The sequence below is a fragment of the Alosa alosa genome, chromosome 9 (assembly GCF_017589495.1).
Source record: "Alosa alosa isolate M-15738 ecotype Scorff River chromosome 9, AALO_Geno_1.1, whole genome shotgun sequence".
Classification (NCBI taxonomy): Eukaryota; Metazoa; Chordata; class Actinopteri; order Clupeiformes; family Clupeidae; genus Alosa; species Alosa alosa.
Window position 1 is genome coordinate 26562017 of NC_063197.1, and position 21525 is coordinate 26583541.

The following is a 21525-nucleotide window of genomic DNA, read 5'->3' on the forward strand; positions in this document are numbered from 1 at the left end:
TTCTGGAACCCTTTTGGTTATTGTGTGTCCAAGATGTTTCCGTTCCAACTGCCTGCAAGGGTCTCTTTTTTTCTAAATGAGGTTCTGTTATGAACATTCAACTTCAGAGAAAAGAGTTGAAATATTTATTATATTTATATTTACATTTACATTCATTCATTTAGCTGGCACTTTTGTCCAAACCAATTTACAAAAAAATAGAGAAGAAGTTACAATGTGTATAAGAGACAATAGTGTAAAAATGTTGAGTACTATACATTGTATTTTAAGTCTGTAAGCTGAACGGCTCACTTTTAAAAAGCTTGCTTGAGGTTTGAACACGAGGGCACTAATTTGAATCTGTAGTGTATGCTGAGTTCTGTGCTGCAGAAAACAGGCAATATTCAATTTATTGACACATTGCATGGCGCAATGTGGCAGATATCGTTTGAGTAATTTGTAGCATTTTATTTAACTTCTAGAGAAACATGATGAAAGTTGACTTTAAATGAGAATTTATCATCTATGATTTTTAGACGTTAAATGGATAACTTATCACTTTAAATGAATTCATGTGCTCAGAACTTCCTTGTCTGTGTGCTCTGTCCAGTGTGTAGTGTGGTGTTGCGCGTTATTGAGTTCATTAAATTAGCATTAGTTGTTTAACGGGTTGGTATTAACACATTGCATTGCACATTGGGGCAGCCGTGGCCTACTGGTTAGTGCTTCGGACTTGTAACTGGAGGTTTGCCGGTTCGAACCCCGGCCAGTAGGCATGGCTGAAGTGCCCTTGAGCAAGGCACCTAACCCCTCACTGCTCCCCGAGCGCCGCTGTTGTTGCAGGCACCTCACTGCGTCGGGATTAGTGTGTGCTTCACCTCACTGTGTGTTCACTGTGTGCTGAGTGTATTTCACTAATTCACGGATTGGGATAAATGCAGAGACCAAATTTCCCTCACGGGATCAAAAGAGTATATATACTTATACTTATACTTATACTTATACTTATACATTGTGTATCATACTTTGACTTTGACTTTTGACTTTGATCATACAAATTAAAACCCTAAGAGTCCCTAATACTTCAGCTAAAGATTCCTCCTGTGATCATCATTATGCAGAGACATCAGCTCGAATCACATACATTGATCAATGAACACATAGTGTTAATAGTGCAGAGAACCTTGCGACCATTATTTATTGGTTTCTCAAAATTAGGAGTGAATTCGATAAAGCAATTTGGTGTCTAAATGCCAATGCAAGTCAGTCTTAAGTGCTTGATTGAATTGAACCCAGTGGTCTTTAGATCTTGCTGTCAGCAGTTAGTTCTCCAGTTAGTCTTGAGATGCGTTTAAAGGCTTTTCCTGTAAATGAGAGATTTCCATCGCTGCAGGGGATGAGTGATCATGTATCGAAGAAATGTTTAGGTATGCCTGGTCAGTCTTGGCCTACAGTGGTTTTGCAGTGTATGTGTGTGTGTGTATGTATGTATAATATACTGTACTAAGAGATATGTTTGTTGTATGCAGTGCACATCTGCTTGTTTTCTTTTAGTGCTTTAGTGTTTTTGTATGTAGCTTCTTGGCTATGTGTATTTTTTTCCCCTCATTCTTCACAAACTATGGAATATATTAAGAGTTTTAAAACCAAAAACGCACTAAAGTGGAGCTGACCTGCACTGTGTGACAGGGCTACCGGTACTCATTGTCACCATCACACTGGCCTCGGCCTCCGGGCGGTACGCTGCAGACGGACACTGTTGGCTGAGTGTGCAGAATGGGGTCATCTGGGGCTTTGCCGGCCCCGTCATCTTCATCATCATGGTGAGACTCCGTCCAGCCACTCCAGAGGGAAAGCCCTCTGTGACAGGGACAAATGAAATTTAGCAGTTTGAAGAAGATGAGCTGCTCTCTCTTTCTCTCTCTCCCTCTCTCTCTCTCTCTCTCTCTCTTTTTTCTCTCTGATAATTGAAACCTAGACCTTGGTGTTGCGATTGCCATACTCAAGTAGTTGAGCTATTGAATTGATCAAAGAGTCTTATTGCATGGAGGTCCTTTGCATTCTCCTTGGGAAAACTTTTCAAATACTTATGATGGCAGTGGCACAGTCTTTTTGATTGCTTTTTCACTTCAATGTCAGTGTCTGTATCTATGTGGCTGGGTGCACGCACTGACCTTTGGTGATGTCAATGTGTTCAGGTGAACATCATGGTGCTGGCTCGTGTGGTAGGGATTACCATCACCACGGCCAAGAGGAGATCTCTGATGATGGCCGTCAACAGCAGTCCCATGGAACAGGCCTACGAGCAGAGCCGGTTCGTTTTTCTCTCTTACTCACTCTGCCTTATATTCTCTTGTTGCTTTGTTTTTTAAATTAATTAAATGTCATTAATTAATTAATTTTCCTGTCTTTCTCACTTCACTCACCATTTGTTCTCTCAATGTTTGTTTCTTTGTGTAAAGTTCATATGAGATTGATTGTGCGCGTTCTCTTTCTCACTCACCACATGGGGGCGATGTTTCATCTCTCTTCTCGACAGGCACGCTCACACATGTCAGGCCAGCTCAGTGTTCTCCTCTGCGTCTGTTTCCTCGTCCTTGTTTACTGATATTTTGTTCTGAAGCGTTAGGCATTTCCTCGTATCACGAACGTGATGACTGAAATCTCTTCCCCCGAGTCAATGATTTATCCTCCCTTGCTTTCCATTACTTTGGGTTGGGTTGATGCGGTGGAATCAGTTAACAAGGCAACTTTGCTGAAAGGTGCTCCCATGTCAGGTATACTTAGTTCCCTTTTACACACATCCTCAATGAAAAGATAAATAAAACAACTACCCCCCCCCCCACACACACACACAACTTACCTAATCCACACAAATGACACTTTCAGAAACACATATTTAGCTAATAACCCCTGTCCAAACTGTCGGAAGAGTCGTCTACGGTATTTGTTATTTTTCAGGAGGCACATCAATGGGCACTCTATGCGTGGGAGGCTGAGTAAAGAGCGTTGAGCATTTCTGTTGGCTGCCACAGCAGGGCAAGTGGAAAATAAAACACACACACACACACACACACACACCTCCCTGGTGCGGGCCCTGGCCTCGCCCGCAGCTGGTTTGCTTTAGCGGTCACCTGAACGGGAAGGTAATTTCATACTAAACAGAATTAAGGCAGATTTAGTGTGGAAATTGTCACAATGTGAGTTTAACCAGCGGCTCCTGTTGTGCTTGGATTGACCCCCTCCCAGGCCTGTGCCAGCCTGTCCTGTTTTACCAGGGCCTCGAGTGAGAACGAGAGAGCCCGAAACAGGCTGCCCAAAAAGAGAGCGAGGAAGAGAGATAGAGTGAAAAAGAGTGAAAACCAGTGGGAAAGATGGTCGGTGTGTCTGTGTGTGTGTGTGTATTTGTGTGTGTGTGTGTGGGTGGGTGGGTGCGGCGTGTTGGGTGAGACTGTGTCTTTTAGCTGGTTGCCCAGTTACTCCCAGATGGGCCTGACTGTTCTCTGTGTGTGTCTGTGTATTTGTGCAGGGCAGCCGTGAAAGCCGTGCTGGTGCTTCTGCCAATCCTGGGCCTGACCTGGCTGTGTGGGGTGCTCGTGCCCTTCTCCATAGTCATGGCGTACATTTTTGTGATCCTCAACTCTCTGCAGGTTAGTGTGTGTGAATGTGTATGTGTCTGGGTCTGGGTCGCTTCCTCTGTGGGTATGTCTGTGCATATGTGTGTGTGTGTGTGTGTGTGTGTGTGTGTGTGTGTGTGTGTGTGTGTGTGTGTGTGTGGGTGAGTGTGTCTGTGTGTGAGGTCATTTAGAAGCACACACACACACACACACTCTACTTTGGTCTCTGTCCTGTGGTGACTTTTTGTGCTCGGGTGTTTGGAGAGTGTTGCTCTGTTTGTTGTCCGGTTTGTAATCAAAAGACGGCTCCTCAGCTGCATAACGCAGAGCCAAGCCGACCAGCAGGAGAGATGTGCATGCAGCACAGATAGGCGTCCGCGTCTCTGCTGGCTGGGCTGATGAGTCTAAAGCCTTGACACAAAGCAGTAAGGGAGGGAAACATACCGGCATTTCGCAATAAAGATGGTGTACTTTTCTTTGTCAAAGTACCTGACACCGCTTCTCTGAAAAGTTTAACGATATTGAATTGTAGTCGGCTTTATCTCAATTAGTCAATGAGTGCAAGACGTCTGCTGTCATGTTTTGCAAAATAATTATTAGCTATTATTACATTTATAACCTTTAATATTTGACATTAAATACTCATATGTGTATACATGGTTTTTCCATATCATACTGTAGTAATATTGTCGCCATTAGTTGACATCTCACTCTCTGCAGTCCCGAAACTCGTGTATGTGTGTGTGTGTGTGTGTGTGTGTGTGTGTGTGTGTGTGTGTGTGTGTGTGTGTTCTCATATGCAACCTATAATTCATCCAGCTACTAATGAGACGTTACTGAGCATAACATGAAATTTAGCTAAGTTATTGATTTATGATCGTGCATTATTCAGGCAGAGAGGAAAATTTACAGACATGTACGGATCCATAATAAATGACACTTACAGCGAGAGAATACTATACTGCAAGCAAGAGCAATTTTTCCGAACTCACAATGTGATATTGAATGTGCCGAGCAAAATAATTTATAATATGGCTTAAAATGGATATTTATTTACAGTAAAATGATATTGTGGGGTGTAAGTGCCAGCACACATTTCCATTTGAGAAAATTATTAGACCTTGTTTACTGTATCAGTTGTCATACCAAAAATGCAGCCGTGCCAAATGCATCACAGAGTGGTTAGAAAGAGGAAGGGAACTATCTGTTAAAAGATTTAATGATTTAATGAGTTTAATTTCATTTCTGTAAATTCTGTCAGTTGTCATTTGTTGTTTTTTGCATCTATCCAGATGAAGTCCCAAAATGATAGATGATGTAAAGCTTTTTCTAAAACATTTTCACATGTATAGAATAATGTTTTAACAAACTTTCTACTATTGTGCCAAATTGTATGTCAAATCGCATACAGAGAAAAAAACCTTGACATTAAGAAACAGCTTAAGTAATAGGTTTGGCTTTGACATTGCATATTTCACATTAGGAAAGTGACAAGTCACACGCACACACACACACACACACACACACACACATAGCACACACACACACACTCACACACATAGCACACGCACACACACACACAGACGGCTGTCCACTCCCTTGTGCTGCTGCTGCTTTTCGTATCCTGTGTAGGCAATTTGTAGCAGCCGCTAATCAGTTGTATCTTTAATAGAGCTATATATTCCACATGAAATCAATAGAGATTTAGCTGGAGTCAGATCATTAGGCATCACACTATAAATAGTTCAGCTTCCTCCACATCTAATTACTTTTTCTCATCTGAACAAATTATGAATGCAGTCCATAGTGGAAATGAAGCCACTACTTTGCTGGACTAGTGTGTAGATTCATTATTACTGTATGGGAAAACCCTCTACAGTATGATCTGCAGTGGAGCAGTGCCTCTTTGTGTGCTTCTCGTTTAGCAAATACACTGATGTCTCAGTATGTCTCTTTAGTGTACGGTTTTGATTAGATTAGTTAATCTGATTGTAAATCAGTATTTCAGTGCACACTGATAATGCTTCACAGAATGGCTTGTAGTCTGTGTTTTGCTTCAGTTTTCGGATGAGGGATGCCCAAAGTTTTCAATGAATAGTTTAGTGTAATCTGAGACTTGAAATAACCCGGCTGAAGGTTGCAGGTATTTGCTGGTGATGTAGTCATTCAGAAGGCAGGGTTTAAAAAAAGAGCCAGAAAATAGCATATTCTACATTTAGTTTGACTAGTTCAACTATATAATGCAATAACCTTGTGTCATTTTTTATGTTTCCTCACATCTGAGAAACATTTTTTGGACATCATGTCACATTTTTCTGTGTGAAAGAAAGACAGGGAGAGATAAATGGGAAGGAAGTGCAAATAATCCTTCAAAAAAAGTCTCAAAGGGCTGGCCTGAAAAAGATGACGGAAATACATGGCATGCTTTCTCTGATCCATTTTAATTGTGCAGACAGAATGTGCCAGACGTTTTCCAAAGGAACACAGAAGTAAAACCTACCAAAGTGTTCAGAGAGTTCACTAACTCTCTGTCTGGTACTAAAACCTGGGCTACCTCCTCTCACAAATCTCCATTATCTAAATCTTAAATTACATTCAAAGATCTCACAGTACTCTGCCTGATATTAGGCACCTTAAGTGTTTTATTGGTTGCACTAAGACTTAATGAGCTCAGTCCTGAAACGTTTCAATGAATGATGACCATTAATAAAATAAACACATTTAGCCTGCATGGCACACATAAACTCCAGGCATCGTGGTAAGGAAATCCAGCTCTTGTTTTCTGTTATTGTATTTTCAATAGGTAGCAGAGGCAACATAAAACTTAAGCTGCAGGCTTTTACTGTTAAATCAATAAAACAGATAATGTTGACAAGCGCCTTTCATTGCCCACAGTCCCTACTGCTTGCTTGACAAGATTGTTTGAGTGTTTACAGGAGTGTTTCTTCTCCTTGGTTTTCAAACGGACACAGTTGTAAACAAAAGGCGCACCTTGTGATAGCTTTTTTTTTCATTCTACATTTTTGTGTGCTCATTTGTGTCCAATTTCCTCAGCAGATTTTAAACATCTGGACAGCTGAAACATCTGCTGTTACTCTTGATATTTATTTCAATATGAAAGAATAAGTTGGAGGCATTTGATGCTCATATGTACGGTATTCTGAGCTCCTCCATGAGGAGTTTTGTGGATTAATTTCAGATGCTATGCAAAATACATGTAATTGGAGTGTGATAAAAAAACCCATCTATAATGATTTATGATTATTGACTAAATAATTAGCCTTGCAGTCTTTAAAGATCCCTCCATTCAGACTACGTGTCTGGCATGAAATTCACTTTGTAATAGTTAACAGAACAAAATATCAATTTGCAATGCTATAACTCGGATGTGTAGCCAGATATCTGCATTCAGTTAGGAAGTTTCCACTGTCCTACGAGGAGACACACTAGGGCAACTGGCATTAACTTTCACTCGTTGAATTGATTTTGTCTTTTCAATTATATTTATGAACTTGCACCCCATAAATGCAGCCATGCTTCATATGCTCTTAGATATAAATAGTCTGTTCTTGTGTGTGTGTGTGTGTGTGTGTGTGTGTGTGTGTGTGTGTGTGTGTGTGTGTGTGTGTGAGTGCGCGCATGTGTGTGTGTGTGTGTGTGTGTGTCAGTGTGTGTGTGTGTGAGTGCGCGCATGTGTGTGTGTGTGTGTGTGTGTCAGTCAGTGTGTGTGTGTGTGTGTGTGTGTGTGTGGCTTCATTTGACCATAAATCCCCCGACCCTCTGTCATCCAATCTCGCTGCAATGTCATTCAAAAGCTTGGCTCGATCCATTACTGTGGGATAATAGCCTCCTGGCTCTGCATTGGCCACTGGATTATTAGACCATAATTTAAAACTATCAATAACTTTGAGCATATTGGTGCAAAGTTGGGGTGTGTGTGTGTGGGGGGGGGCATTGAGGTAGAATGGAAGTGGGCAGATAATTGATGTCAAATCAAGTCTGTCGTTCTTGGAAATTTCATAGAGAAAGCATTTGTATAAATGTAGCAGTTCTCATGATTTCTCTCATGAATGTTTAAGGGCTTTAATTACAGTTGTTTTCAGTGTGCAGCGTTTGATGTGATGGATGTAGTCTTTACAGGCATCTGAATGACTACCACAAGGGGGCAATATCAATTCAGTTCCTTAGTGTTTTTCCTCCTCTTAATATGAGTCATTAAAGTTTGCTAAGATCAATTGCCCTATTTTATATGACTGGCTGTTGAGCTTCCTGGAAATGATATCCTTTTCCTCAGCTTGTGTGAAAAAATAAATATTTAGTTCCAATCCAATCTGAAGAAACCTCTGGAACCAGAATTATCTTAGTTACCATGATTTACTTAGTATAAATGTATGACCGCTATACTACACTGACATTATGGCAAAACTTTCCTTCCTTTGATTGTCTTTTTCTTAAGTATCAAGTTCAGAAAATTCTTTTCTTCCAATTTCATGGCCACCTCAGACAATTCATCATACTTCAACTTTATGTTAGATATAAAAGAGAGGTTGGCTGATAATAAGTTATCTGATAAGACTATAACAAGAAGTATCCATTTATGTAAATAAATTCACCACCTTTCTTATTCTAATATCTGACTAGTAACTTAAGAAACTGTACCTTTCAAAAATTAGGAATGGGTCAATATAATTATTACATTCTGCCCTAGGTGTCAATCAAGGGTTCAAAGATATTAATTTGTATAGTAAATGATAATATAATTATCTGAATCCATTGAACGAAGGGCATGGAGTCTCAGCACCTAAGGTATCACCAAAACCAAGAGAGTTACAGCTGCATCACTTACAAGAGTGGCATATTTAGATTAAGCCTGCCAAATTAGAAATCCGATCTAGTTGAAAAGGATGTAGTGCACTTTTTTGATGAGAAGAAAAATTGCACACGTTGTTAATCCTCGGCGGGGAAAAAAAAGATGTCACTGACGATATTACAGAATGATTAAAAAAACAATTATAACAGTAATTCCTGGAACAGCCAGTCTAATAGAGGGGAAAAGAGGGTTACTCCTCTCACGCACACACTGCAGCAGCTGGCTGTGGCTAACTGTGTCTGGCACGCCGGCGCGTCTGTGTGATGAGTGCGAATAGCGGGACAGAACCCTACCGGCCAGGCTGGGCCAGGCCTTGTCCCTCACAGCTCTCTCAGCTGTTGCAGCTGTGTGGCGTCTTCAGTGCCCACTCCAGGCTGCCCCCCCCCCCCGTCCTCAGTGCAGGCCACCCTTGTGCCTTTTTCTCTGTGCCACTTTTTTTTTCTTTTTTTTTCCATCCCCTCCTCTATTCGGAATGTGTGCAAGGGCCAGTGCTGTTGGATGGGCTGTGGATGCCAGGGCACCTCCAGTGTGGACGCCCTGGAAGGGTGCCATTTTCTCAGTGTTTTCTGAGCCCCTCCCTCTCGCACACACACACACACACACACACACACACACACACACACACACACACACACACACACACACACACACACACACAGAAAGATAAAGCAAGGGGTTATTTTAATTCACTCAGCACAGACAGCAACAAAAGCAAAACAAGAGTGTGGTTTCCCAGACAGGTGTCCACTGGCATGAACCCCTGTCAACCTAGGGGACAGCAACATACCGAACAAAAAATACAAATGGTTCTGTCTGTCGGTCCCCGTTGCCCTTCACAGTCAGAGTACCAGGGAAATGTTTTTCATTTCCAATTGTTGAAGATGGCAGGAAAATGTGTATCCCCTTTGGCATCAAAGAAAGCTGGTCTCTCTGTGGACACGTTTTAGATATTTCACACACAAAAGCAAATTTGGTCTGGTCTATTGTGCCATTCCTCTTTAGTATCGGGGTCATTAAGTTTGTCTTCGGTACAGTGGATTTTGCTTTTCAAAATAAGATTCAGGATTGGTCGTCGCACAGCATTGGGAGTTTTATTTGTCAGCATTTGTAAAGGCATCTTTCCATAGTTAAAAACCATTGACTTTTACTTTATTGGTTTCATAAAAAAAACTTTGTTTTAAGGTGTTGCACACTTTACAGGTATATATACTTTTTTAGGTTTTGATGGATTGTGAACTGTCTTGGAGCCAACAAGAAAAGTCTAGTTTATATTGGTTTGGAGAAATGGGTGTCGGGAATAACGTGCTTCTTGTCAAAAGGATAGGAGAATTTCTATAATTTGCACACCACCAAAGAACTTGCTCTTATTTTAAAATCCGCAGGCATTTATTTACTTTAGAATTACCTGCCAGTTCAATTTACTAATAGCTTGTGTCATATGAAAGCAAACCATCAGGAAGGCCTGGCAGGGCGCTAAAGGATCACATGACCAGTATATGGTGACTTGGTGACCTCTGTTAGGATAACATGACCCTTTCCCTCCCACCTCCTTCTCTTTCCCTTCTCTTTCCAGCACGGAGAGTGTCAGGAGGAATGACCGACACCAAAATTGTACTTGTTGAACATTGACCGTTCTATTTATAAGTCAAGCACTTTGCCATCTCCTACTGTCACAAACCTTGCAGACGCAGAGAGAGAGGCCGTGGGTGGGCAGGTTGGGTGGAGGAGAGCCTCGTCTGAACGGCAGATCTGTTCAAATCTGTTTTAATCTAAGTGCTGTGGACTGTTTGGCCTGCTTTGATGTATACTTTGCAGATAATTAGTAAGAACTGGGTCAGCGTGGGGCAGGGGGAGAAAAAAAAAAAGCCTCTCTTATTTTGTAAGCGCTGTCAAATACCAACGCCAATTTGCAAGTGAGCTATTCGTTCTCTGCATGGAAGTGAAACAAAAATAAACACATACAGAATGCATTATTCATATTTCCTCCCTTTGTAAGTCATTATTCCTTTTAGATTGAGAACAAGTCGTAATTCTACAGTAGGTCATACACAGAAAGAGCACATTTGACACACAAAATTCTCAGGTTTTCAAGATAAATGTCGCACTTCCAGTTTGTTTCCGACCAGCTTCCCCCTTTCCTGTCTCCCCCCCAGTGCCAAATCTCCGTTACCATGTTGTCAACAATAGGCAGAAAATCAGTTCAAGTCCGGTCCTGTGTGTGTGTGTGTGTGTTTTTTTAAATCGGTGTGCAGGAGCAGCATGTGCACTCCCTTGTCAGGGCAGGGCGTATTGTAAACACAGCAGTGAGGGAGAAAACAACAGTGGATGATGTCGCTCAGCCTCTTGGCCTCTTGCCCTTCCTGCGCACCGCTGCTGTCACACACCAGGAGGTGCGGGGCACCAACACCAACCCCCTCCCTCCGCTCCCACGCCGTTTCCCCCTGCCTCTCCACCTAACGAGTGTTTACAGAGACATGCTGATTTCTATTAATCTGGTTCTCGTCCACCGGGGTGGGTGGAGGGGGTGGGGTTGGTGAAGGTGACAGTTTTTGCTGCTGGTGAATGGTTTGTCTTGGACAGGGGCAAGCTGGAGGAGGGGAGGGGAAGGGGGGGTCGTATTCTGACAGATCGGCACTCGACACCCCGAGAGCTGCTTATGCTGAGCAGATGTGGTCTCGCAATTGTTGCTCTTAGTAATTATCCTCATTAAGCGAAAGCATGTGCCAATCAAACGCCTTTGAGATGGGCTGTGGAATCGGGGGGGTCAAAGCGACTTAACGCCGGCTGTCTAACGTGCGTCAAAAGCACGCCTCATTTGGACTCATTAGTAGATTAAAGACATAGCATGTTCGTGCGCGAGGCGGAGAAATGAGTAGTGGTAGTGACATTATTACGGTTCATTTAACTTTGAGGACCAGCAGACCGTTTCATTACATCTAAGTATTATGTAATCATTATCTTTAGGGAGTGTGGTACATGAGGAAATATTATGCAAATGTTTCTCATGGAATTTTACAAATTGACAATGCAGCTCAGTTTAAATTGATCTATGAATCAAGCAAGTCCCATGTGACACAACAGAGACCGAGATGAAAAAAATGCACTGCCCAAAAAGGGAAAAAAGAGTGGATGAGAGAGAGAAAGAGCAAGAGTGAGCGTGTGTGTTCAAAACTAAGATATATGAAGTCTTCATGTCTATGAACTACCATTCATTTTCACTTTGAAGTCCTGCGATCCGTAGTAAACTGTGATTGCATGTGACAGTCGCACAGAGTCCTGCTTTATAATGATGAATACTCCCACAAAGCTCCTCTACCATGTGTGGCGCTCGGATGGCGCCATTAACCCCTTACCCCAAGAGCCGCTGGAATGACACGCACATCTCCAGGCTGCTTTGGGGACGCATTTCAACAACCCCACCGAAAACATCGTTTTTCTTTCTCAGGATTTTTGTTTTTATTTTAGCTCCATATTTAAATCAAACTCAAAAACTAAAAGCAGATATGTGCTTTCTATGGGCAAGTTGTTGTTTTAGTGATTCAAATTTCAGATTTTTAATGACTATAATTTAGAATTTAGAACACGTACTCTGAAAAGTCCCATGCTAAATTCTTTAAAACATGTTTATTGTTTCGCCATTGCTGTTCAAATCAATCTAAACATTCAAATGAACATGACAAACCTCTCAGATGTGTGCATTTTATCCAAATCCTACCACACAGCAAGGAATTTCTTTCTCAGAAAAAAAATACTTCTGATTTTTGTTAACAGGCAGCTCTTTAGCACAGCAGGTCACCCCACTGACACATTTTGAGTGATGGGCGATTTTCGCAGTTTTTCATTGCTTGTTGGTTCTCATGTAGGGATATAATTGGGCAAACTTCACACACTCACATCAGTGCAGGCAGGAAACCAGACAAGTAACCATAAACCAAAAAATCATGGCACGCATATGCAGACTGAAAAAACGTATCCCAGAAGAAGACTAAAACTGTAAACAAACCGGCTTTTAAACAAGACAATTTCTCTGGGTCGCAGGCCACAGGCGCCAAGTCAAACATACGTGCGGAAAACCGATACAAACTTTTAACACATGGGTCAGGACCGAGCGCTTTGAACTGGGAAGGAAAATGCAGTAGATGTGCCAAAACCCTGTTTAATTAAAAATACTTAGGTATCCAGCGCACATTTCTGAGTGGCCCCTTGTCAAAATCCATGAGACCCCTCCGCCAATCTTCTGGCATATACTAATTACATAGTTTCCACTGATGCAGGGAAAAATGTGCAGACTCCCAGAGCCTAGACAGCCTACCAGCAGCAGCTGGTGTTAGAGACTCAGTTTTGCTCTCACTTCTCAGCTCTGATCATGAGCAGCCAGGGCTGGTGCTCTAGGTCTCTCTAGTACTGTGTGAGAGGGAGATGTAGCCCCTTGTATCACTTCTGCTACTCAGGATATCTCTACACATACATCCAGAGTTTAAGGGAAAATTTGCAGAAGCGCAGTTTCTGTAGAATGTCTTTCACATACAGCAGTAAAGTGTGTTGGATGATACAGTGGAGCGTTTTTAAAATCAAGTATTATTTTTTTATCAGTGTTTTCTTAGAATTACTTAGAATATTATTGGTTGGGTCTTGAACTTTATCAGACTATCCAAAACATGTAATTTTGCTTCATTTTATTTGGGCAGTCTACTTTTTTTTGCTCAGTATAATTTTCTGCATTCTTTCTTTATCTTCACTTAGATATTGGACTGACACAAAAACAGTATAATTTAGGAATATATTCCTCAAAAAAATTATACTCTCATATAATAGAAAATATGGACTGAAGTGTTACTGCATATAAAGGCAATGACCATAGGATGTAATTTGTTTCTATTTTTTATATTTGTCAAATTTGTGGACTTCTTTTTTTTTGTTCGTTGCCATTGTATACACCGTTGCGCCTGTGGTAGCAGGGAACATCTGTTTCGCGCTTGTTGTTCCTCTTGGCTGCTTTTCAATTGGATTTCCTCATGCAGGTCCAAAAGCTGTCACCTCTGCCAGGCTCTGTTAGCTATCACTGCTGGCCCCTATATTAAGTAGGGGTTTCAGGGCTAACCTAATAACTCTCGCTCCGCCTCTGACTGATCACAAGCGGGGCTGGCCCAGTGTGTAGCAACCCCCTGACTGAGAAGGACTGGGTGGCCCATAGGTCTGCACACATACCCAGGCACTGGTGCACACACACACACACGCACACACACAAACATGCTCTCACACAGAGACACATACACACGTACATAGGTATGGTGAAGACACACTTAGGCATGCATGCACACACATGCATTCATGCATAAACACATATAAACAAATGAAGTCTCAGACCAAACACTCCCACACACACACACACACACACACACACACACACACACACACACACACACACACACACACACACACACACGCACACACACACATGTGAGCACTCATACACAGACAGATGCATTTGTGTATTCCCACACAGATACTGTTCCATCTATGTGCCTCTAACCATATGTATCTTGTGTACAGTACGCATGTGAATACAGGTTAAGGTGTTCCAAGCCAATTTCAAACCCCCACAGCCTCTTCTTTGTTTGTGTATGTGGGCGTGTATGTGCTGTCACACAAAAAGTCAGTCTTACATTGTGTTAGAAAAGGTTTTATTTAAACACTCTTCTGTAAAGAGAACCATCAACTGCAAGTATGACATTTGGAGTTTGGATTGTTGGATGCTTGCCCCATCGTTCCAACTGGCACTGTGTTGATAGATTAAAACTAAACCATGATGTTATGTTTGGTGCTATAATTGCAATGGCAACTGTTACAAATTGTGACGGCATATTTAATATGGCTCCCAGCCTAAAAACGAAATCAAATTAATTATAATCAATAATTATAATTTCCATTACGTTGCTAGAAGAGTGATTTGGCAAAGGTTTCCACAAGGGTGAAGGCACAATTGCCAGTTTGTATCTCAAGAGGGACCTGCGTTTTCAAATAGTATATGCCAAGTTTAGCTGTTGGTGATTATTAAATGTCCGACAGGGATCCAAGACAGCGAGTCTGGGAGAGCCGTGTCAGTGTCTGCACTGGATATGTTGCTATTTATTAGCAATAGGTTCACCTCTGATAAACCATTAATTTTCCCTTTCCATTCTGAATTCCCTTTGCTCTTTGATTCAGTTAGGATTGACTCTTTGTGACTGTGCAGCTTCTAGATATAGAGTTGTGTTCCACCCAGGTTCATCTGGAAAGGTTTCTGGAGCCATGTATGATTTTGTGAAAGCATTCCTGGCGGAGCGAGCTTGCCTTGGGTTCTAACAGAGGTTCTGTAGTATAACCAGCTGGACCTGTTACAAAATTTGATATAATTTGAGGGTTCTGGGATGCATCAACTGAGAGGCTGAAACTGACATCCAGATTTATTTGAAGGGCTGTGAGCGGTTAAAGTGAAAGTTGTGTATACAAGTTAATTAAACTGTTTTCATGTGGAAGGGTCAGAGACATTAGCAGGTCTCTTAGAAAAAGTGTGAACTTTTTTTCCCTCCTCCCCAAACGTGGGCATTTTAACCTCTTTGTCTCTTATTTCCATAATTACTGCCATATGCCTTCTGCCTTGTGCCTGCCTATGCTGCTCACTCCCACACCCAGACCAAAGAGCTCTCCCGCCGCACAGCACTGGGCTGTGCTGCTCCTTACAGCTCGATCTGGATTGATTCCGGCGGGGCTTGGTGTAATATGATTGTGGGAGAAACTTTCAGTTTCTTTCACTTTTGTGTATTTGTTAGCATAGAGCTATTGATGTCGAACATGCTTTTAAGGCTGCACACAGAGGTGCAAATGCACACATGTGCGCACACACTTGTATGCAAACACATACACACACACACACACACACACACACACACACACAGACAAACAGACACACACAGGCACACCTACCACATGCACACACACACACACACACACACACACACACACACACACACACACACACACACACACACACACACACACACACACAAATAAGCACTCAGAAACACAAAGAAAACTTTTACAAATATTGTGACCTTGAAAATCCTTTTGATAGCACAACAGCATTGTAAACAGTGGATTTGTATTATGCTTATTATGTTCCCAAGACTCAGATTGAAAACATTTCTAGTTGTACAGAGCTCTTTAGCTCTGCTTTTTATTCCTTGTATTTCAACAGCTAGAGTGGTTAGAAAATAAGCTGTTTTATTTTGCTCCTCTGTTTCTTGTGTATCTAAGTGATTATTAGGTCATTTTAAAACACTGCAAAAACACAATACAAATTCAGAGTATATAGGGTAATCTAAAATGAATTTAAACAATGTTATTGTTTATTAACATCATCATTTACACACTTGAAATTGCTGTCTGTGTTAGTGCACAAATTTCATTCATTGAAGTCACATAACCATTACTAAAAGAGTTCACAGTGTCCTTTGAATATGTAAGGAATTAAGATGGTGGTGATTACAGTTGTATTTTTATTCACAAATGATGACATCCTTTGCATTTAGACCTCAGAGGAGGTCAAAGAAAATGTTTTTTCAACGGTATAAACATGGTATCGTTTTGACTTGCACCAGTTGTGTTCGAAAGTGTCCAAAAATTGTGTCAGAAGATCCGAGATGCGTCAAGTTGCAAGTTTAAATCAGATGTGCAATCAGATAAACATCCTGGACTGGCTAAACTGGAGTATACACTTTCACTCACTCACACACACACACACACACACACACACACACACACACACACACACACACACACACACACACACACAATACTAGGAGTAAACAGATCCTCTTTAGATTGCAGATGCTTCTAGTCATCTGGTAAATGGTGATATTTGTGTGTGTGTGTGTGTGTGTGTTTTGTGAGAGTGTTTTTGAGAGAGAGAGAGAGAGAGAGAGAGAGAGAAAGTATGTGTGTGTTACACTCTTAACCTAACCTTCAACTGCTGTTTGAAATTACTGTCATAAGTGCCGGCACCCAGTGACTCAAGTGATGTCATCCAAATCAACACACAGCAATTAAGAGCTGAGTAAACCGAAAGGACGGCTTTGTTGTTGTTACACTTTTCAACAGCCTTCTCTCATCACAAGGAAGTGTGATGTACCACATTGTACCGAACAGAATAGTGAGATGGCCACTAAACTGACAAAGTATCGTATTTAAATAGACACTGAACAGCTGCATGAAAACAAGAATTGATTGCCAACTTTAGTTTATATCTGGGAAATAAATACAACAGCAGACAGACAAACGGACAGAGACAGACGCTGAATGAACATGCTTCTCGCCTTCGCACCCACCCTATCCTTCCATCCCTGTCACCCATCTGGTCAGGTCCATTTGGCGCAGGGCTGGTGTCACGAAGCGATATATATATACGCCCGGCAAAAATAGAGCGCAAGCCACTGATGTTGCCTACACACTGTGTCCCCTTAATCATAGTTTTCATTTCAGTACATTGAAATTTCTGTTACCAAGGACAACGTCATAAATAAAAAGGTTTGTGAGGATTTTTACCTGCAAGCTGTCTAACTTTGCGCATTAAGGGGCGGAGGAGGATAGGCTAGCAAGGAGTGTGGGTAAGGGAAGAGGATGTGGTCATCTGTGAAAATTTATAATCATTTATTATCTAGAGCTCGGGGGTTAGAGTAGGCAAAGTAAGTAAAAGCATGAGGGAGCACATCTATAAACAGGGGCCAAGAAGGTCTTAAATGAAAAGCCAAAGTGCATTTCTGGGTCTTGTCACAAGGTAATGAGGACCTAGGGCCCTTACTCATTGTAGTGTACATCGCATTCACTCTCAATCGTCAGGAGCAGCAGTAAATGCTGCCCTGATATATGGTCTCAAATTTGGAAAGAATTTATCTGGGCTCAACATAGGAGGCCGATGGGTGTGTGGAGACGCCATGGAAGAGGAGGGAGGGCTGACATGCTTGAGTTGTCTCTGCTAAAAGCTTTATTATACTTTTGGTTTTATTTTCTCTGCAATAATATAATGTGTGAAAGGCGGAATAAATGTTATACATCTGTCTTTGTTGCAATGATCAGTGCTCCTTGTTGCAAAGTTTGCGAAGAATTTTAAGTACGTTTTTAAACATTGATTTTAGAAATGGTGTTTATTATTGCTGCTAATAATATCCTTTTGAGTTTATGGACTGAATCTTTTTTGACCTCATCTATTTGGGTTTATGAAGGGTAATATGTAGCCACTGGCTGCCTGTTTTTCTGGTGCACTTGCTCCTGTTTATTTTAATGAATATGGTTTCTCAGCTCGGCTGCAACGCATTGTGTTCTCCAGGGTGGGGTATGTTTGTGGAACGCAATGTTTACTGGCTTTAACTTTTTAAACATACAATTGTTTCCTAATTAGTTTATGCTGTAATTAATTTATGCATTTTGTTTGATGTATCGCAATACTTTGAAAGCAGCTGTGTCGATCCCGTTGCATAAATTTCTATCATTTTTGAGTGGAGTTCAAAAGAAAGAATAGTGTGTTCAGAGAAACAGTGCATTTAAATAATATGCTCCATTTTTACATGTTTGTTTTTAGCTGAAAATTAATGTATTAACATTTTAAACAACCTATCATCATTGTTTTTGATGCAATTTATTTTTAACTCAATTATATTGTAATTGATCATTTTTCTTAATGTACTTATGTTTTCCCACTTTGTTCACTATAGAACAAAAGATTAATTACAAATGAGAGAGATGATCAAAAACATGATAATTAATTTGAGGTACTAAGTAGGAAATTGCAAATCTAATGCAAAACAATGGGTTATATATTGCAAATTACCACCCACTGTCTCTGGGTATTGATACCAATTGTGAGTTACCAGCTTTTTGCACCACAAAGCATTTCTCAGATGGCAACAATGATCCTCACACAAATTGTATCACCCTCTGGGCTCTGATGTACCTTTAACCCTTAAAGGTGTGGGTTTTTGAACATTCTAACATAAGATTCTGTTCCGCAACAATTTAATGTTCTGAAATTCTACTTTGAACCCAGATATAGAACGTTCATTTCAGTTCATCTCACTCACCTTACAACCCTTTTCTTTTCACAGTACATGAGTTGTATTGTGTTGTTACAAGGGTCAGGTACTTTTTTGTTTGTATCATTCGGTGATAAATGGGACACGGCCTGACACAGTCCCTCGCAGTCGCCAACGCAGCAGGCCGATCTCCAGGGACGCCCTGAGGGATCAGAGGAGTTTGGCAGGCACTGGGGGAGAGGTGCCATCTCCAAGAGGGCTGTCTGACACCCTGACTGGGCCACCAAATCATGTTGTCAATGGTGATGCATCGAGATTTCGCACTGGCAAATTGGATGTTCCAAACTCTTGCTTGATGGATGGCGTGAGCTGTGTCACCCCCCCATCAAAGTTGCCATCAGAGTTGAGCGATATGAATTGAAATGAACAAAAAAAAAAGTACGCTTCCTAACTAGGTGAGATGCACACTTTCCAGTGCAGATTGGTCATGTGACCCACATGTACATGCATGCAACTTTGGCCTTGGGTTAAATTGCTCAGCATGGAAGTTAGGTTAGTCTTTTTTGTCTTGTTTTTGTTTTTTTTGTTCTGTTTCCTACAAGTACCTAGAGCTTCACTCCAAAGCTGTCTTTTGTCCATTGTCCTTTTTTATAAGTCTTGTTGAATTGACGGAATTACCATTACTGTTCATTGCGAATGCTCAGCTTGTAGACTCCATTATGACAACAATGAGGAATAATAGAAAATATGGCTACTTTTTGTCATCAGATGTGCACCCTTTTGTGCATCCAAGGGCATCCTATTCTAGCGCTAACCCAGCACTGGACACAGTTTTTTGCTCGTCTGAAATGCCTTTCTTTATCCATCTGCACCCTCCATTATTCTCTGTCTTTTTTTCCTGTGGATTAATCTCGATTAGCAGTCTCCCTCTCGGTTTGTTCTCCACCTACATGTCCTCAGTCTCCATAGGGAAACAAATGTCAGAAGAGGGCTCTCGAACCTGAAATATTTGTGCAGCCTGAAAGACTTGGGAAGACCTTGGGAGGTTGAGGCCTTTGATTGGGTTTGGAGGATGAGCAGTGTGCCTGGGCGCACGCGACGCTTCAGCTGGGGTACTCCAGTTACAAAAGTGATTTGGAGCCGTTCGCTCCCTTTATTCCAACAAGGACTGCAGAAATGTGGCTGTTTGTGTTCAATGCTTGTTTGTGTGTAAGTGTATGTGTGTGTGTGTGTGTGTGTGTGTGTGTGTGTGTGTGTGTGTGTGTGTGTGTGTGTCTGTCTTTTTTTCACTCAATAGAGGCTGCATACAGTATGTGTAGAACTTTTTGTGAGCTTTTTGTTGTTTGTTTGTTCTTGCTTTCCATAAAGACATTTTATGTCTTTGAATGTTAATGTTTTATGTCTTTTAATTTAATGCATCAGTTTGCATTCCTTTTTCACTTAAGAGTTGGCGAAAACATTTTCTTTCTTTTAATCTCCATTCTTCTTATTCTCTTTCTCTCTCTCTCTTTCTTACACTCTCTCTCTCTGTCTCTTTTTGTAGGGTCTCTTCATCTTCTTGATCTATGGGGTCTACAACACAGAGGTGAGTCTCCACTGACTCAAGGCTGACAGAGTGAGTGAACGAGAGAAATGACAAGTTTCTGATCGCCACCCCCACCCCTCCCCCCTCCCTCCCATCACCCCCACGCACCGCAGCTCAGGCAAGGGAATGAGGGAGTGAAAGAGAAGGTATGGGGGAGCGAGAGAACAGGGGTGGGGGTAGTGGATGAAGGAGGCACACTAGAGAGAGAGAGAGAGAGAGAGAGCGTGCGTCTCTTTCTCGCTTGAGCGTCCTGCTGCCCTTCATGCTTGGGCTAACTTATATGCATCCAGACTCGCCATTAAGCTCTGACACCCTGGGATAAAGGGCTAGTCATTCCTCACCCACATTGGCTAATATTTCACTGCCTCTTTAAGTTTTTAAACTCATGGTCCTCCATTTAACATTCTGACATTAGGGCTCTGCAGGCCCCCCTACAGCATCCCTGGTCGGAGCGTCTGCTTTAGGAAAAGAATAAATAGCCAGAGGAAAAATGTGTGTGGCACTGCTGTGCTGGAAAAGTGAGTATATATGATATTGAAATGGCTAGTTATTACCATTTAGATTCTGTTTTGGAGTGGGGGGGGGGGATAAATGGTGAATTTTTTAGGCTTTAATGGATGAGAATCACCAGAGAACAAAATCAGTCAACATAAAAAATGGCCTCCTTTTTATTCAAATGTAAACTGGTACTGCCTAAATATGAATAAGTGTGCAATTTAGGGAGGCTTTAAGTACAGCCAATGCAAGACATATAGTTTATGCGGTATGTTTCTCCACTTTTATAGTATTTTAGTCGTTTTCTGAAATATTTGTGAGTCAGGTCAGAGCAAGTAAACTGACGTTTAATCCAGTTTTCAGTGCTAATTCGACAGATTCTTTTCTTTTACATTCATGAGATACCCATGATTGTCTCTCACAAACATGTTACCACCTCAGAAGGTACTGGTATTAAAAGAGCCACCCCCCCCAGCCCCCCTGTCTGTGTGAGCTGTGAGCAGGGGCAAGGTTATGCACACCCTGGGCACAGAGCAGTGAGTACCGAACCACTTTGCCAAATGTCTCACCACCTCAGTTAACGTTTGGTGCACCATTTTGCTGCTCTTCCGCCTCCCTCCTCCTTGTCGCCCCCTTTTCTTTCATTTGTTTTCTTTTTTCACCGCTCCACAAAAGCAATGTGAAGAGGTGTCCCTGAGTCACCGCACTGCACACACTACACTGCTGGGGCACAACACCTGACCTCTGTGCATTGTAAGATAAATCACGGATGCATTCTTGCTTAAGTCGCCGTTTTAGTGCCCGGGAATCCATTTTCCTACCCCAGGTTCTCCTTGACCCAGGGGTCTTCATAATTTGTGAGCAGCCCATGTACACTTTATGCCTTTCAAAAGAGGGTTTTATAATTTTAAA

The 21525-nt window shown here is 41.7% G+C and overlaps 1 protein-coding gene across 1 annotated transcript in view; it reads left to right on the plus strand.

The window, feature by feature from the left end:
- The window catches only part of LOC125300930 (adhesion G-protein coupled receptor D2), a 31974-nt gene extending 11829 nt beyond the window's left edge, over nucleotides 1-20145 (plus strand). The window contains exons 18-21 of the mRNA XM_048253109.1: nucleotides 1669-1802; nucleotides 2178-2293; nucleotides 3509-3629; nucleotides 20077-20145. Coding sequence (XP_048109066.1) covers nucleotides 1669-1802; nucleotides 2178-2293; nucleotides 3509-3629; nucleotides 20077-20133 — 428 coding nt within the window. The 3' untranslated portion in view covers nucleotides 20134-20145. The remainder of the gene's footprint in view (nucleotides 1-1668; nucleotides 1803-2177; nucleotides 2294-3508; nucleotides 3630-20076) is intronic.
- The last annotated feature ends 1380 nt before the right edge of the window (nucleotides 20146-21525 follow it).